This window comes from Pelodiscus sinensis, chromosome 5 (assembly GCF_049634645.1).
Source record: "Pelodiscus sinensis isolate JC-2024 chromosome 5, ASM4963464v1, whole genome shotgun sequence".
In the NCBI taxonomy this organism is placed as follows: domain Eukaryota; kingdom Metazoa; phylum Chordata; order Testudines; family Trionychidae; genus Pelodiscus; species Pelodiscus sinensis.
Genome location: NC_134715.1, coordinates 42,614,830 through 42,634,261, shown reverse-complemented (window position 1 = coordinate 42,634,261; position 19,432 = coordinate 42,614,830). Strand labels below are relative to the sequence as shown.

At 42.7% G+C, this 19,432-nt stretch overlaps 1 protein-coding gene across 4 annotated transcripts in view; it reads right to left on the bottom strand.

The window, feature by feature from the left end:
* Positions 1-19,432, bottom strand: part of INPP4B (inositol polyphosphate-4-phosphatase type II B) — a 478,846-nt gene that overhangs the window by 62,735 nt on the left and 396,679 nt on the right. For all 4 annotated transcript variants that reach the window (XM_075929897.1, XM_075929896.1, XM_075929898.1 and 1 more), the window contains 3 exons: positions 5,988-6,160; positions 5,250-5,373; positions 4,093-4,210 (listed from right to left, as the gene is read on the bottom strand). In XM_075929897.1, coding sequence (XP_075786012.1) covers positions 4,093-4,210; positions 5,250-5,373; positions 5,988-6,160 — 415 coding nt within the window. The remainder of the gene's footprint in view (positions 1-4,092; positions 4,211-5,249; positions 5,374-5,987; positions 6,161-19,432) is intronic.

Below are 19,432 nucleotides of genomic sequence, written 5' to 3'. Positions count from 1 at the left end.
TATGCTCTATTCAAGTAGGTACTCTCATTAGCAGTAACATTAGCTGTGGGCTAGTAGTGCAAGTCTCAAAGCAAAAAAGGCTCTATGCCCCAGGTAAAACTAATTTATGTTTTCTGTATTTAATTCCTTAGTTTCAAGCAGTACAGAGTGGATGAGGCTTCTGCTTGCACAGAAAACTCTTTTCAGATGACCTTTGCATAATGGCACTCATCCCCAGCCTGTGGACTGGAATTCTTAATTGCTGAATCTTGATAATCAAAATGCTATTGTACTGCTACTATGGTATGATGGCACGTGAAAAGAAATGTTGACTCGGTCTAATTTTAAAAAATAAGTGCTTCTAAACAAACTCAAAAGACCATCATAATCATTGCATTTCACATCCAAGAATCACTATCTTTGGACTATAAAAGAAAATTATAAGATGTCGCTTTTGGATATGACAAATGGGAAACATTGTAAATGTGGTGTTTGTTTTTTGTATGCTATCCACAGTGGTACTAGACCACCTTGCAGAACTTTTTCAATTTCCATTGAATTGCACAATGACAAAAGCGGCCTCAGATTATTTTAAGAAATGCTAGTGAGCTGCGATAAGAAGGAACCATCAGAGGAATGAGCTTCTGATCTCTCGTCCACAGCTTGTTTGCCCTTTCTATTTATTCCTAACTAGCTTTAAGATAGAGATTAAAAATATGATATGTGCCTGGGTTGCCTGTAATAGCAGAGGACTGGATTTAATGATTTAGGGGCTTGTTTCTAATCCTATGTTTCTAAAAATCATTATAAAATTTTAGCATTTATTAGTATCTCTTGCAACAGAAATTCTAAATAGGTTGAGAATGATAACAGATCACATCACCACATTTAGGTATTATTTAAATTTTGGGACTGTCCATTTGCCTTAACCATGCAGGTGGTGATAAAAAAATACTAGCCAAAAGTTTTTACAATGAAATACCCTGTTATGCCTTAAAGTTCATGTATATAATAGAAAATTGCCAATAAATGTTTTAAATACTCTTTTTTTTAAACTACTTTTGTGACTAGCAACTGTTTAAACTTGTGAAACTGAACATTGCTTACTAAAAAGTGTTTTGGGTCTTTAGCAAACGTAATGCTGTGATGTTTGCATTAGCTTATTGTCATACGTAAGAGGTAGTACCTAAGCATTTCTCTGGAAAGCAAATTTCAGATAATACTCTCACTTTGCGAGCTTTATAACAAAAAGAGATAAATGAATTTTCCCATCTAGTAGCTCCACAGTCTCCCTTTAAATTTCATTTTAGAAATATCTACTATATAAAATTAACCAAAGAAAAAACAACAACATTCTTGTCAGAAAAGAGGGTGGGTTTTTTTGCACAGTGATCAGAAAATTCTCAGGTTTTGACTGCACTTTGGCTCTTTACGTTTAACCTGAATAGCCCTGATTTGTGCTGCATCATCACATCTCTAACTGAAATGGGTCTCAGCAGAGGTGAAGCTTCTTTTTATAAACTGATACAACTGATTTCATTCTGTGGCTCACCCATTGGCAAGTACCGTATAGTAATGATAGGCAGTAACTCTTCTTCCTGACAACTGTCTGTTCTATCAATCAATAATGCCTCAAGTATCTTAAAGCCTATTTCAAAACCTGGACCTCCTAGAATGACAGTTCAATCAGCTGCAGTAATGGCACCAAGCCAGAAACAGTGATTGTTGAATTTTTTTCTAGACTTTTGATGGGAATGATTTACAAAGGATGTCTTTCCTTGGTTCATGGTTTACTCTATACACCATAATTTTTCTTAATTATTCCTAATGTTTTCCCATCATTCTCTGTCCTTCCTGGCTATTTATTTCAGTCCCTTCTCAGAATGCTCAAAATATAAGAATGAACTGTCAGAAATAATAAAGAAAAATAGTGGTGAATACTGCCTCCTTCCCCTGCAGTGGAATTACATCTTTTCTAAAAAGTCGCTGCTCTTAGCTGAATTTAGTTTACTGTCATCTTAAGAATTATAGCACTATTAAGGAAATAAGTTCTGTGCAATGAAAAACATTTGAAGCTTTAGATTTGGATAATAATAAAGAAGAAAAAATAGTTAATCAATTGCAAACTACTTTTCAATCACTGTATGTCACAAACACTATTACAGTATTCCATTTGTTCTACAATCTAGTACTGCTTCTTTCAGAAGCAGAGTGAACTAGTATTTAAAGCACAGTTAAGGATTTAAAACAGCTGTTTTAATGTCCAACTCTGCCACAAGTATCCTATATGACCTTAAGCAAATCACAAGGTTAATTTTTTTCTAAATGTTGGTTTATTTTAATATTGGGTTCCCTAGTTAGATACATCAGATCAGGTCTTCAGAGATGCATTTCCACATCTCCACAGACAAGAATGGAAATTGAATGTTCAAAACAGGGATGGGAAATAATTTTTGCCTGGAGGCCACTTCCAAAATTTTTGAAGTAGCTCCAGGCCACCCCAGAAGGGTGGGGCCTAAACAGGAGAGGCGGGGCTACTCCACCCCCAGACCATGATTGGTCTGGGGGTGGGGGAGCCCCTTTGCTTCCCCCCTTCCAACTAGGCACCCATGCCCTAGAAGAGGCTTTTCACACTTCCCCACCCCCAGACCAATCAAACTAGACCCTAACTGGTTTGGGGGTGGGAGAGCAGCAGAGCCCCCATGGGCCAGATCCACCTGCTTGGCGAGCTGGATCTGGCCTGTGGAGGCCTTTTTGCCTACCCCTGGTTCAGAACCTCTGAGGACAAGGCCCTCCAGTGTCTCAAAACTGAGCCCCTGCATTTGAGACAACCACATTTAGAGGCACTAATGAAAATTTTGGCCCTGATTTCTCTGTGCTTCAGTTTTCCTGTATAGAAAAATGGATAGCACCCCAGTACACTACTCACAAGGAAACTGAGAATTAATATATACAGGTTGCACTTCCCTGATCTAGAACCTTTGGGACCTGACCTGTCCTGAACTAGGGATGTTAAGGGCTAGTAGACAATCCAATAAGCATTTGCTTATCAGATAGTCAGTCGACTAGTCGATTCCCTTCCTCCTGCTGCCTCTATCAGATAGAGGCAGCGAAGCAGGGGGGGAAGGAAGAGGGGGGAGGGGAGAGGTACTTCAAAGTGGCAGTGCACACAGCTGTTCCCTGGCTCAGCTGTGTAGTGCTGCCCCTTTGAAATGCGGAAACGGTGTTCAAAGGGGCAGCGCTGCACAACTGAGCCCAGGGAGTCCCCAGCTGATCCTGGGTTCTGCTGAAATGCTGTGCACAGCCTGGGATCAGCAGGGGAGTCCTCAGCTGACCCCGGCTCCATGTGGCATTTCAAAGTGAAAGCGCAGCATGGAGCCCAGGATCAGTGGGGGACTCTTGTACATTTCAAAGCTGGCACTCCCACACGCAGCCTGGAATCAGTGGGACTTCCCGCTGGCCCAGGGCTGCATGCGGAGTTCCGCAATCCCAGCAGGGGCTCTTGTACATTTCAGAGGAGGAATGTGGAAGTGCCTATTGACTAGTTGATGGAAATTCCATAGACTAGTCAATTAACCGTTATTTAACATCCTTATCCTGAAGGAGAGATCTTTCCAGACCACAGAAATCAACTCCAGCCACTATGCTAATGAACTCCGGGATCCATCAGCAGACCCAAATCCCCACCCACCTCTGCTGCTATCTGGACTGGCTTCCCTCTTGTCCTGGGGCTGCCAGGGATCAGCTGCCCCGGGGCTGCTGAGGTTCTGCACTTCAGGGGCCTCCAGATCTCTGCTCCTGGAGTGGGGTGCCTCTTGGACTCCATTGCACCAGGCCACTGGTGCTCCACTGTCTTGGGGCTGCCGGGGCTCCGTGTCAGCCCGTGCTCCATGAACGCAGCATGAAGTCCAAAGCATTACTGCACCTTTACAGGGTACCCAGGACATTACTACTATTACAGGCCCTCTACTCAGTTCAGATAAGTCACATTTATAGCCTTTCCCAGATTAGGGAACACAGCAGAAAGAAACGCTTTAATTGGGTTTCCACCTGATTTTAACCAGCAAAAGTTACACCTCTGGGCTTGTGCTTCAGCAAATAGAGAACACTTACCGCCTTCCAGTTATTAGAGGCAAGTAGTCATCAGATTTGGCTTCAGTGATTTTAAACATTACTTTCTGTAAATCTGAAATGCCCACAGACATATCTTCTAGCATCCCAATTTCCTCACCTGTACAGAAAAAAATTACAAAAAATGTTAACAGATGCAGATGTGATTACGTAGCTAGTATCTATACCTGAAAGGATTTGAGGAGGATAGGAGGTGGGTTTGCTTCATAAAAATAGGTTCTCAGTCAGGTTAGGCTGAAATCACAGGGAAGAACACCTAGTGAGAAACAGTCTTTATACAGGAGAAAAAAATGTGTTAGTTAAGCACATAACGATTTTATTTCACAAGTCATCCTTTGCCTCCAATATTTCTGTTCGCTATTGCCGGAATCTGTTGTCCTTTGTTAAATACACTTGTACTTACTTTCCCTATGAAAAATCTAAATGCTGTGTGTTAAGCAAAACTGTGTTCTAAAGTGAACTAGCAAGCTGGAGCGTACTGTGTCTCAGCATCTATGAAGCAGTAGGGAATTAAAATAGTTTAGCATTGTCTTCCTCAAGACCACCATGTAATTTCCAGAAATACGGTCTGGCTGCACACTGTAGATTTAATAGCTAAGATAAATGGGTATATAGTTTAGTTGTATATAGGGATGTTAAAAACCATGTAATAGGGTAACCACGTAACTGCTGGAAATCTCAGCAGTTACACATGCTCTGGGCTCTGCAGTATAAAGCTGAGTGTAACTGAGAATGTTAACTGATAAGCATCCACCTATTGGTTAAACAGTTAGTTTACACTCTAACATCCTTAGTCGTATAAACCAATTATTTGGGTCAGGCTAAACATATGTACTATAGTTTAGTGTATTTTTAGAATACAAAAGTCACAATAACTGTATTGTGGAAACAAAATGTATGTTTTCAAAAGAAATTAAAAACAGATTACTATAATTTATTATGCTTATCTGACAATATAGGATTTTATCAATGGTTTTAATGGTGCTAGTGTATGGAAGTCTGATGTCTCTTATTAGGATTATATTTGTTGATTCAATAAGTCAATGAATTTGAATTAAAATAAACTTCTGGGTGAATTTCTTGATTTGTTAAAAAAAAAAAAAACCCATTAAGCAATGTTATCCCAAGGGAATACTTACTATATGTGCTGAGAAGTCCTTCATATTGAACAATTAACCCAACAGAATGAAGCTGTTGTAGGAAGCCTTGATCATGTATACTTATGTGCAATTTGATTATAAAACCACAAACCAATCCAGCAAGCTAAAAAAAAAAAAAAAAGATGAAAAAGTTTGTGTGAAAAACAGATTAATAAGTGTAATCTAACAGTTTTCCACCTTTTTTTTTTAGGATACAAGTTATACTTTGGAGTTTGAGGAACAAGATAGAAATTGTTTGGTGAAAATATTTGATATAAATTCTATATTATGGATTCTGTAGCGTAACAGACACAGAAAATATATGGATCTCACTGTGACCTTAAACTAGTTTTACCCCCATGAAACTTCATTGACTTAGGTGGGTTACTTCTGATTTACACTGCTGTAACTGAGATCAGAAAGATACCCTTAAGTCTGTTAACATTTAAGGTTGGGGTTTTCAAAGGAACCTATGGTAATTAAGCACCCAACTCCGATTTAAATTAAGTAACATTTGTTCATTTAAATCCATTAGGCTCTTTGAAAACCCAGCCTAAGATTCAATCCCAACCTAAATCATTTAATTTTTCAACATAGCAAAGAAAATTGAAGTGAATGAATTAAAACAAATTAAGAAGTTGTGTTGCATTAAAAGAAATGATGAATACCTGCATGGATGCCAGGATTAATTACAATAATGTAAATACACAGAAAAACAGTGACTCAAGAAGCACCTACTGCTTGACTAAAGACAATATCTCTTCTGAGAGTCAGCATCAAACACTGTGGCAATCCACACGCAAGTTCTTGAAGTAGAACAAATGTCATTGATTGCTTTGCCCTTGTCACCACCTCTCCCATGCAGTCCTTGAGTGTAATTATGAGGGGATAAAGCTGCTCATACCAGTCACCTGGAACAATATAGAACATGAGTACTGGTTATACTGTGGAAAAACCTGCAGTTCAAAGCTTCTTCTCAGGGGACAAAGAAATTGGTAGTGGCTATGTAGATCATCCAGTCCTTCCCTGCCCAGTCTAGCCATTATACTAGAGCAGGCCCTATGAAATGGTTAGACTGGGGAAAAGATTCGTCTCTCTTCCTTCCCTTTGTATATCTCCCTAGTGTCTAACCTACACACTCAGGAACTAGATTAGACTTATACAGTGGTATTTGAGTCCAACTGCCATATTTACTTATGTTGTTATTTCCATAGCACTATAGTCATTCATAGCTCTGTACAAAACAAACAGGAAGGCATGGGATGGTGCCTGATGTGTAAATTGTTACAGCATACATGAAGTTCATGGAACTATGACTGGTCAAGGGAAAATACAGTGTCAAGCTATCAAAAGGGAAATAAGGATAATCTGGTGAATTACAGACAATTTTGCATAACTTTAATACCTGAAAAGATAATGGAACAAATAAGTAAGCAATCAGTCTGCAAATGTCTAGAAGATAATAAGCTGAGAGGATTTGTTCTTAACAAATTCTTGATGAATGTAACCTATCAAACCAACCCAATAGCTTTCTTTGATGAGGTGGTAAACATTATGGGTAGAAGGAAAGTGCCAGATATTGTATATCTTGACTTTAAAAAAGCTTTTGATACTACCTTGCATGACCTTCTCATAAACAATGGGAAATGAAATGGAGATGGAACTGCTGCATAAGGTGGATGCACAATTGGTTGGAGAATCATTACCAGAGAGTAATTATCAGTGATTCACAGTCAAACTGGAAGATCATAGGGGTCCTGCAGCAATAAGTTCTGGGTCTGTTCAATATCTCATCAATGAATTGGCTAATGACAGAGAGTATACTTACAAAAGCTTAAGGATGATACCAAGCTGGGAGGATTTGCAAGTGCTTTGGAGGATAGGATTAAAAATCAAAATCATTTGGACAAATTGGAGAAATGATCTGAAGAAAACTGGATAAATTCAAGGACAAATGCAAAGTACTGTATTCCACTTAGGAAGGAACAATCAGGGGCACACATATAATACAGGAAATGACTGTCTAGGAAGGGATCTGTGGATCACAGTGGATCATATGCTATATCAACAATGCAAGTCCATTGGGAAAAAAAAAACCAGCAAGCTTCATTCTGACATGTATTAGCAGGAATGGTACAAGAAAAGACAAAAGTCATTCTGCTGTACTCCATGCTGGTTAAGTCTCAACTGGGGTATTGAATCCAATTTTGGGAAACACGTGGGTGGACAAATTGGAAAAAGTCCAGAGAGAAGCAACAAATGCAATTAAATGTCTAAAAAACATGAACCAAGAGGGAAAATAGAAAAAGCTGGGTTTGTTTAATCTGGAAAAAAAGAGAAGACATGATACCATTTTTAAAAGTACATAAAAAGTTGTTACAAATAAGGAGAAAAATTGTTGTCTCTGATTCTTTTCCTATCCTCAGAAATAATGGGCTTACATTGCAGCAAGGGAAGTTTAGGTTGGACATCAGGGAAAATTCTTTACTAGCAAGGTGAGTAAACACTGAAATACATTGCCTACGGTGGTTGTGGAATCTCCATTATTGGAGATTTTCAAAAGCATGTTAGACAAACACCTGTCAGGGATGATTTAGAAAATACTTTGTCCTTCCATGAGCAAAGGGGACTGGACTAGATGATCTCTGGAGGTTTCTGCAAGTCCTTTGCTTCAATCATTCAATGGCAATTTACACACGCTAAAAATTTTCTCCTCATTTCTGCACTGAAGACTTTATAATCTATTCTAAATGATAAAGACTTGAAAATATACAATTTAGTTGTAAGAGTGGGTGCACCCCACAGCTGACAGAAGATCATCCTTGGAAAGCAAGGAAAAGCAGCAGCTTCATGCAATACTGACAAAGTAATGTATAGTCTGGGCATTAGTAATTCTTTATTATTTTGAACTTCTATTTCTTTCTTTTGGATATTTAATGATAATAAAATAACTTCTGGAATTATATGAAGGATAGATGTTGGTGTCCATAAGAAAATGGCTATGTATCACAATATCTGAAATCTATTTTGATGTGTTATTCAACTGCATATTAAAAATAAAAGGATTTCCAAATAATGGAATCCTTTAAAAACAGACTGCTTGAGTGAATTGTAGAGGAATATAACAAATGTATGTAGTGATGGATGAAAACTTGAATCATTTATTCAGATTGGCTCTATCACTACTCCAATATTTGGACTTTGCAGCTTTTAATAAAACTGGATCAGCCTTCAAATAAGACAGGGATGCCTAATACTGTATATCTAATACATCACACCAAGAATCACCCTCTCCAGGAATCTGCCCAGTTTTCATTATCTTAAAAATTAATCCAAATATGTAGAAAACACCAAGATTAGATATACAGCATGTGACAGGCTAACCTATAGCAAGTCACCATATTTGCTATGGACTGGGGTTATTAAGGATCACAGACTTAATGAAAATATGTTTCATTTAAATACATACATTAATTTGGAGATAATAAACTGTATCAAGTAACATTCCAAGTCAGGTCAGTGAAGGACTAATTAACAATGGAAAAGTTCTTCAGGCAAGAGAAGATAGAGTTGTCCTATGGGGAAAAGTATCAGAGGGGTAGCCGTGTTAGTCTGAATCTGCAAAAGCGGCGAGGAGTCCAGTGGAACCTTATAGACTAACTGAAGTGTTGGAGCATAAGCTTTCGTGGGCAAAGACCCACTTCGTCAGATGGATGTAGTGGAAATTTCCAGAGGCAGGTATAAATATGCAGGCCAGAATCAGCAACACCATCACAGGACATAACCAGATCAGCCATACTGTCACTGGTTCATTCTCCTGCACATCTACTAATGTCATATATGCCATCATATGCCAACAATGCCCCACTGCTATATACATCGGCCAAACTGGACATTCCCTACGTAAAAGAATCAATAGACACAAATCAGATATTAGGAATGGCAACATACAAAAACCTGTAGGGGAACACTTCAATCTTCCTGAACACACAATTGCAGATCTAAAGGTAGCCATCCTGCAGCAAAAAAACTTCAGGACCAGACTTCAAAGAGAAACTGCTGAGCTACAGTTCATCTTCACGTTTGACACAATCAACTCTGGATTAAACAAAGACTGTGAATGGCTTGCTAACTACAAAAGCAGCTTCTCCTCTCTTGGAATTCACACCTCCAGATCAGCTACTAGAAGTGGGCCTCATCCTCCTTGATTGGATCCACCTCCTCATCTCCAGCCTGATTCTGGCCTGCATATTTATTCCTGCCTCTGGAAATTTCCACTACATGCATCTGACGAAGTGGGTCTTTGCCCACGAAAGCTTATGCTCCAACACTTCAGTTAGTCTATAAGGTGCCACAGGACTCCTCGCCCCCTATGGGGAAGTTAGTTTAGAGATATACACAGAAAATCTGACCAAGATGTATGTTCTGAATAGGGAACTGTGAAGGATATAAGAAGCATTTGAAATGTTAAGTTGCAGGAGAAAGAAAATAATGAGGCGGCCAGGGAAGTCATTCAGTGACCTGGATTTCTTGATAAACAAGGCCCATTCAAACAAAATGTGTTTTAATAAAGCCTGATGAGAAGTTATACATGAGGAAAAGGAATGTAGATCCTATCTACTGAATGTTGGAAGGAAGTTACTCTGAAAAGGATTTACAGGTCACAGTGGAGTAGGAACTCAATATCAGCTCCCAGTGCAGTTTTGTGGCAAAAAGTCCAGTGTGATTCTTGGACATACAAACAAGGGAATTATTTGTCGGAGTATGGAGGTGATTATGCCTCTGTATAGGACATTGGTGAACTGGAGACTGACATGCTGTGTACAGTTCTGATACTTACTTTTTTACAAGGCTGTTGAGAAATTGGAGAAGGTGCAGAGAAGACTCACAAAAATGACTGAAGGTCTAGAGAAAATGCTTTACAGTGGAAGACTTAAAGCGCGCAATCTGTTTAATTCATTAAAAAGATTGAAAGGTGACTTGATTGCAGTGTATAAGTACCTTGGACAGGGAAAAAATACGAAGTGCCAACAAACTCAACAATCCAGTGGAGAAGGTTTAAAAAAAAAAAATAAAAAAAAAAAATCGATTAGAAGGTGAAGCTAGACCCCTTCAGATTAGGAAATAAATGCAGATTTAATCTGCGACGGCAATTAACCATTGGGACAAACTAGTTAGGGAAGTAGTGGTGTATTCTCCATCTCCAGAAGTCTTCAAATTGCACCTGAGTGCCTGCCTAGCTCAAACAGGAATTACTTGGGAGAAGATCTATGGCTCATGTTCTGAAGGAGGTCAGACTAAATGGTCTCAGTTGTCCCTTCTGGCCTTACAATCTATACTCTAGGACAGTGTTTCCCAATTTTATTTGGCTGAGGAACCCTTTTCAGCTTTTCAGAATTTCAAGGAACCCCTAGGTTTGTCAAGCAAAAAAAAAGGGGGGGGGATCCCCACCAATGCATGAAAAATCACATTCCTTCCCCAAGACCCCCCCACTTCCCCTTCCTTCCTTGAGGCCTCATTAGCTCTATTCCCCTCCTCTCCATCACTTGCTATCCCCAGCCCTTATACACTCTCACTAGGTTGAGACAGGAGGTGTGGGGTGGGAATGCGGGATATGGGTGTGGGAAGGGATGAGCACTACAAGCTCTGGGAGGGAATTTGGATGCAGGAGAAGGGGATGTTGGCTTGGGGAGGGGGCTCAGGTGGAAGGTTGGGGTGCTGAGCAAGCCATGGGCTTGTGGATGTGAGGGTGCAGGAGTTTGGGCTGGATATGTGAGGGACTCAGGGCAAGAAGGTTGTGAGTATGATGGGCTCAGGACACAGATTTGTGATGTGTGGATGGTGGAGGAATGTTGTGGCAGAAGACTGAGGATGTGGGGATGCAGGAGTGTGGGGATGTAAGAGGCTCAGGATGGGGGTTACAGTGTATGATAGGCTCAGATTTGGGATCAGGTGGTGCAGGAGTGTTATGATACTGCAGTGAGATGGGGGTTTGGACTCAATTGGGGGCTTGTTGGCCTGGCTTCATTTTTAAATAAAATATTATGTCACACTCAGAAGGTTTTAGCATTGTCTTTATTTATGAGAGGGGTGAGGAACCAGTTTTGAGTCAAGGGTCACTGACCCACAGAAAAGTCAGTTGGGGCCACACAAGTGAGATGCAAAAAAATCCAACAGCCCTCCAAAAATCCCCAAGCCTCACTAATGTGGTCCCAAATGTGCTGGTGGGGGCAGGGGACAGAATGAAAGTGGGTTCTGGGGCTGGGAAGAGGGTGCTACTGGGTGGGAGGATGCTGGCTCAGGTGGCAGGGTGCTGGGGCAGGGTGCTGGGGTCAAGGACATGGTCCTGCTGGGCACTAGGATGCCTGGCAGGGTCCTGGGGCCAGGGCCAGGGAGGGGACTTGGGTAGGAGTTGGACCTCCCTGATCTGGCACCCTCTGGACCTGCCCTCATCCCAGATGAGGGATTTTTGGACCAGGGGAGGTCATTTCAGGGCTCCTGGTTCCCCCCCCCCCCCACTAGGCTTCTTTGCACCTCTATCCCCTGCAACCCAACTGAGCTGCCCACCCCTGCTGGTTCCCTGCACCTCCCCCAAAACCATCCTCCACAATCCAAGAGAGTGCAGCACCAGTTTCTTGCAGCCCCTCATAGCCCAGCTGAGCTGCCCATCTATTCCGTATGCCCTCCCCCATCCACCTCAGCCCAGCTGAGCCCTGCACTGGTTCCCTGCATGCCTCCTCCATAGCACAGCTGAGCCCCGTTTCCCTGCACCTCTCCCAAGCCCCGCAAAACTGCTGAGCCAAGCACCATTTCCCTGCCCCTCGCTCCCCCCTTGAATCTAGCCCCGGTTCCTCCTCCTGCACCCAAACTGAGTTCTGAGCTCCACACACACCCACCCCCAGCCCACCCCACAGCCCAGCCCAGCCCCCCGGACCTCCCCACTCTGCAACCCAGCTGAGCTCAATTTCCCTGCACCTTCCCCCAAACCATGCAGACATGCTGAGAAAGCGCTGATTCCCTGCCCCTGCCTCCCTCCTGCCGTCCCGTTGGCTGTGTCTACACTGGCTGCTCTTGCGCAAAAACCTGCTTCCTGTCTACACTGGCCGCGTGTTCTTGTGCAAGTACACTGACGTTTTCATGTATGAAATCAGGGATTCTTGCGCAAGAACTATGATGCTCCGGCTTAGGAATAAGCTCTTTTGCGCAACTGTTCTTGCGCAAGAGGCCAGTGTCAACAGGCAACATGAATTTCTTGCGCAAGAAAGCCCAATGGTTAAAATGGCCATCGACGCTTTCTTGGGCAAGAGAGCAGCCACACTGCCATAGATGCTCTTGTGTAAAAGCACAGCTCACAAGTACTGAGTTCATGTGGCTTGTTTGGATGTGCCACTGCGGCACCCAAGTTATTAATACATATTTTTAAACCTTTACCTTTTCTCTCTGCTGCCATGTCTCCTCCCCTTGTTCCATCAGCTTCCTTGGTGCCTGCTGCCCCCCAACTCCTCACCCTCCTCTGCTGTCCTGACTCCTGCCCTTCTCACTGCCCTCAGCCCTTCTGCTACCTGCCCCCCTCCACCAGCCCTTCTCTCCTCTTTGTGCCCACTCCTCCAGTAGCCCCACTCGGATTGTGAGCTACCCCTCCTCATCCCCTCTTCTAACACCTCCCTGTACAAACCTGTCCTGCGTCTCTCCTCTGGTGCTGGTCCCTCCCCTGAAGGTGTCTGCCCTTCTGCTTCACCCCAGAATCCTCTGGCACCTGCACCTTCCCTTACCCCTGCACCCTCCTGGTGCCTCCCCCTTCCCTCACTGCCCCTACGTCCTTTGCCCTCTTTTTCCCTGGTGCCCACCCCCTCACCATCCTCTGCCCCCATTCCTCTCATGCCCCTCTGTGCCCTCACACAAGCCTTGCTCCATCCCAGCCTTCCTCATGCCCACCTCTTCTTTCAAGCTTTCTCCTAGCACCTTTCCCCTCCCCCTCTTGTCCACAATGTCCTTACCCTCTCCCCTCCCAGCATCACCCTGTCCTGCTCCCACTGATACCTCCCCTCTTGCCTTTTTCCTCGTTGTCTGCACTTGGCCCCCTGGTAGAGTCTCTCCTCCACCCTGTCCCTTTGGTGCCTTCCTCTCTCTTCCCCCTCCCTCCGCACAAGCCCCTTCCTCTTCCTTCTACCTTTCACTTTGCAAGGCTGAAGTCTGCGCTCTGTCCCCGGACTCTGAACCCGCAACTCAGCCGCACAGTGCAACACAGCGCCCAGCAGTTTTAAAATCCTGGGCCGTGACATTACATCACACCCAGGTGTCTCCCCGCCCACCGGTTGGAGCACACCACGCAGGGCAGCAGCAGCCAGCAACGGGGAGCTCAGTGAAGGTTGCGCACTGCAGGGACGGGCCAGGGACAGGGCTGGGGGAGATGCTCTGGGGCCGGGGTGGGAGGACGCACTGGGGGGCCGGGGCCCACTCCAGCTCCAAATATTGGTGGAGCATGGGTACCACGAGCCCATACAACTCGCTGCCCATGCCTCTGCTGGCTAGCTGGCTCTCTCTCTCTCTCTTTCAGAGGGGAGGGGGAGTGCTGGCTCCTCGCGGAACCCCTAGTTTTGCTTCACGGAACCCCAGGGTTCCCCAGAGCACCAATTGGGAAACACTGATCTAGGAAGATATGATTAATCCAATAGCTTGTTTGGTCAACTGGGGTAACAGAGAAATGGAAAGTCACATGAAGTCGTACAACTAGATCATTTGGTGCCTTCTGACCTTAAACTCTATGAAATAAAATGGTTTGCCTAGGAAAGCAAATAGAATAACAAGTGAGACTGGAACATACAACAAACTGAGGCCTGAGAAATCATTTTGTATGTGACAAGAGCAGAATTTAGTGTCACAATATTAATATGAAGAATGCTTTAAGGATTGGTATGATAAGCAGCAAGGTCATACCTACCCACATTAAAAAAATCCTTTAAAATATAATAGACACCCATTCAATGTCAAGAAGTAGAAGACTGTTAATATCTACACTGAAGCTGGGAGTGAGCCTGCCAGACTGGGCAGACAAACTTGCATTAACAGGGCTTGAGCTAGTGCACTAAAAATAGCAGTGTTGGCATTCGAGCACGGGCTAGAGCTCAGGCTCTGAAACTTTGAAGGGTGGGGAGCAGGCCTGAAGGTTGCTATTTTTAGTGCGCTCAGCTGAGCGACACATTTTCAGGGGCAGCAGGGACATACCTTAAGGTACTTCAGTGCTGAGGGTCAGGCAAAAAGACTGGCAGTCAGAGACAGAGACAGAGACAGAGCGTGCAGAGTGTGTGCATGCATGCATAGTCTAAAACGTATCTTATTTTCTGATCTTGTTTCTACAAACAAATTCATTAGATTGAAACTACCCGGGGAGAGCTAGCGTGTCTTGAACCTAGCCATTGTTTTCTTTGACAAGTTTTAAAGCAGCAGTGCCACACGGAGCCCAGGGTTAGTGGGGGAGTCCCCTGCTGAACCTGGGCTCCACGCGGCGCTTTCGCCTTTGAAGTGTAGCAACAGCCCTAGGGCTATTGGAGGCGCCTTATTGACTAATTGAATAGTCGATGCAAAATGCATAGACTATTTGATTAGTCAATTACTCGATATTTAACATCCCTAATATTAATCATGCCTAATGACGAACCAAGAATGGGTCCTTATTGTGCTATTTATAGAGTAGTAGAAAGTTTCTCCCCTGAAAAACTTACAATCTGAAATTTCTTTCCTCTCTTTCCCAAAGTATTCCACTAATGCTTCAGTGCATTAGTTCTACTTCCATAGTATCAGGTTTTGTCCACTGCTGACTTCTCAGGGTACAGACTCATTGCAGGAGGAGTAACAGTCGTTCGAATTAGGAGCATTAATTCGAACTACCTAGCCCGTGCCGCGTGTAGCCGCGGGCAGGGAGTTCGAACTACGGGGTATTTAAAAATGGCGGTGCCCTGGAACATGCAAATAAAGCCCGGGATATTTAAATCCCGGGCTTCATTTGCAAGTTTGAATGACTGCATTAGCCACCCTAGTTTGAACTAGGGTGGCAGTGTAGACATACCCTTACATTGATATTTGCATCACTATGCTTAAGTGCTCTTTAGATCTAAAAGCATGGATGTAATAAATATTTTTCTCCTTAGTTATTAGAAATATTTAAAACATTGGTTTTATAGCTCATACAAAAAGTGACACCACCACTAGCACTATACTCAATGTCATGATAATCACTGAAAACTCTTTCAATGATCTAATATTGTACCAAAAACACTTTATGCAGAAAGTACATAAACAGTCTCTGGACATCTGCCAGCAACTGTGTTTGTAGTGTCACCACCCACAAAGTAATGAAAATAGAGCATGCCTGGTTAGATAACTTGACCTTTGAGAGTTAACAGTGTATATTAAATAATTTTCTTATTTTTTAAAATAACATTTACACTGAATATCAAAAAATGTCTCAATTCATGGTGAAGTGAGACATTCCACAAATACTATGTAATTCCAGCAAAATGACGCATCAAAATAGCTATACTACTTACAATAAATATCCTATTATGTTTCAAAAAGCAGTTTCCTAAAAATTCTAGCCTCACTACATTGAGATCGATTATCTAGGAGGAAGAACACATTCAATTTTGGACAATACTAGAGTGCTATTCTAAAATAAACAGATTTTTTTCCCTGCCGGGTATAAGACAAAATTATTCAAACTGAACCAAATTACTTGTACTCATCATCACCTGATTGATTGTTTACACTGAACTTTTGTTCATTCACTTAACACTGAATATGTTTAATCTCCAGTAGGTGGAGCTAGGAAATAAATCTCAAATAGGATTGTATCATCATTTATCTTTCCTCTCTTTAAAACTAGAATAGACCTTCATATATAGAACCTAGAGAATTTACCTATTGAAGGCTATATAGTGAGGACGGCCTATAAGTCCAAGATACATTCCAAAAAACTTGGACTTATAGCTAAACAACTTCAAGCGGGGAATTTTCTTCCAGTGGCCGACTTCCATTTAAGCAAATTGGGGGGAGTGTTTCGCAAAACTTATAGTGGGGAATGGGAGGACTTACAATGCATCAGTTCCTACAGATGTCAACGACTTTAGTGTGGAACAGATGTATACCGGGGCGGCATAGTGGGGACACCCTGTAGTCTCATTTATTTTTAGGGTTTTTTTAAAAACAAATATTAGTTCTTGAACATGTATCAGACTGCCAGGCCTGGAGCCAGAGTACTTCTGTCTAGCCACTGAGTTGGTACACCATGGGCAACAGCAGTACAAGCATCCCTTCTATGCCCTGTCAATATGCCTTGATGATAACTGAATCCTCAGTGGCTCTTAAACACACCAACAAGGTTATGAGTTGTGATGGTGGATTGCAGGTTCAGACACCTGTCCACTAGGAACTGAATTAAGATCACTAGTTCATTCCACACAGATCTCTTAACAGCCATCAGAAACAATATTGGTAGATACCGCACTGGGCCTGATTTGAATGAAGACATGAACAACTTTGTATCCTATTACCAGTCTCAAGAGCCTTCCCATCCCACACAACCATGCGTACACAGCTCACATTAATTTTAGCCAAAGCTGCACATGTGGATCAAGTTATGCATGTGCACTCACAACTCTGAGTATAAACTGTACACCACAACAAGATGTATTATCTCATTTATACTCAGTTCCCGTCCCAAACACACACACACACACACACACACACACACACACAGGCTGCGTCTAGATTGGCATGATTTTCCGGAAATGCTTTTAACGGAAACGTTTTCCATTAAAAGCATTTTCGGAACAGAGCGTCTAGATTGGCACGGACGCTTTTCCACAAAAGCACTTTTTGCGGAAAAGCGTCCGTGCCAATCTAGACACGCTTTTCCGCAAAAAAGCCCTGATGGCCATGCTCGCCATCGGGGCTTTTTTGCAGAAAACAAATCTGAGCTGTCTACACTGGCCGCTTTGCGCAAAAGGGACTTTTGCCTGAACGGGAGCAGAATAGTATTTCCGCAAGAAGCACTGATTTCTTACAGTAGGAAGTCAGTGCTTTTGCAGAAATTCAAGCAGCCAGTGTTAGACAGCTGGCAAGTTTTTCTGGAAAAGCGGCTGATTTTCCGGAAAAACTGGCTAGTCTAGACACAGCCACAGGGTAAAAGTGAAAGGAGAACTAAGCTTTTTAGTTCCAAATGACACATTAGCCCATTCACTCAGGAACATCTGGTTATTGCATTTCCAGTCAGTACTCTTGCCCTTCATTCTGTTTTCACTTCATACTTTTTACACTATTCAAAATGTGTTATTTTGGTTGGCTATATGTTTAGCAGCCTGACGAGGTTGAGGAAAAAAAAACAACGGAATTTTAAAACCTGACATCACTGAACACAAACATTATTTTCATAAATTTATTTGTGGATATTTTTGCTTTTGCACTATGAGCCCTTCACTACAATAAGGGTTTTTGGGGGAACCATGGTCTATGATTTATGTGAAAAATACTCTACTTTGGAATTTATTATTGATTTCAGCAGACTTGGCAAGAATATAACTATTTCATACCTGACTATATTACAATAAAATACCTGTCCTTGGCCTGTGTCAACTGACTTTGTCTCACAGGGCTCACACTGGGGGAGGAGGTAATAAAGTTACAGGGTAGATGTCTGGAACCGAGGCTCTGGGAACCTCCCAACTCGCCTGAGCATCTACACTTCAATTTTATAGCCCAAAGATCCCAGCCAGCTGCCACAGGCCAGCAGGTGGCATTGTATTGACGGGAACACAAACCTTGAGGGGCTTTGCTGTGTTTGAGAGTGCGAGCCAGATTCCACCCTAGCTTGTGCTGTCTTATGCAGTCATAACTCAAGATGCTGGGACAAGCCGTGACAAGAATAGCAGTGGTGTAAGGTCTTCGCATCTCCCTCTCTTCAGCACAGCTCCAAACTAGGGTTGTTAATGGTTAATTGGTAAGCAAGAGGCTTATTGGCATGCTTAACAATTAATCAGCCCTTGGCAGTCAGCCACACTGGGCCAGAGCAACCTCCACCACAGAGGGGCTGGCAGCTAGGTGGTGGGACTTCACTGCTGCAATGGGACTGGGCAGCGGGCCTGGCAGCAGACCCCGAGTTAAAAAAGTTAACCATTTTAACATCCTTACTCCGTGGTGTAGGGGGCATGGCCTGGAAAGCTAGAAGGCAGTCTTGATTGAGAAGCACTCAGAGTCCGTCTGCAGAAGGGCCATGGGCTGCCATGGAACCCCCGATTACAACTCCAGGTGCACTTTCCTAGTGGAATTACTAAGAGGGAAGAAAGTTGTGCAAACCACCCCACCCTAGAGTATGGTATATGGGACTATACCACTGACTCCTTAATGGCTGGGGTGGAGGGTGGAGTGCCAATACAGGCTTCCCAGTGCTGGGTTGGGGAGCTCTGAGCCTCTGAGGATGGATCCAAGCAAGTGAAGGGCCACATCTAGCCCCTGGGCCTTAGATTCCGCCCCTGCTATAAGGTTTTAATAATCTGGTTATCACTTCATGTGTTGTATATATTTTCCTTTCAACCAACAGCACGGCTTTTCTTAGGGTTAATTTCTGGACTGAAACAATCAATTAACAAAGCTAACTGGTGAACTGGAGACCTATGCATGTCAGTACATTTGCAGAATTACTCAGTTTTTTATGCTTAAGTTGTGGTATAACATGTACATAACATTCATTATGATTTTTTCTTATTAAAGACTTTCATGGACGCAGTCTTGCATATGCAAAATAGTATACAGCACTGAAAAATATAAATGTATCTATAGCCGTAAATTATCACAGTACTTAACTGAATTACTTGAGAAATGGTATGACATGTAAGGTAATCAAAGGCTACACATACCCTAGGGAGTAGAATTAAAGTTCAGTTTGACTGTGGCATTTCCTGACTTCTGAGTACTTAACCATACATCTTTAATCTTCCATCTCATTCTCTTAGAATGCAGAGGAAAACATCCCCTTTAGGTCGAAATCTGGCATGGAAAATTTTGATCTCAAAAAGGCAAAAGTTTCAGAAAATTATCAGGAACTGAAAATAGGAAGGTATTCTGGAATGTATTACATAACGTGAACAACACCAGTTCCTCTATAGTGGAAGGTTTTACACACTGTGGAA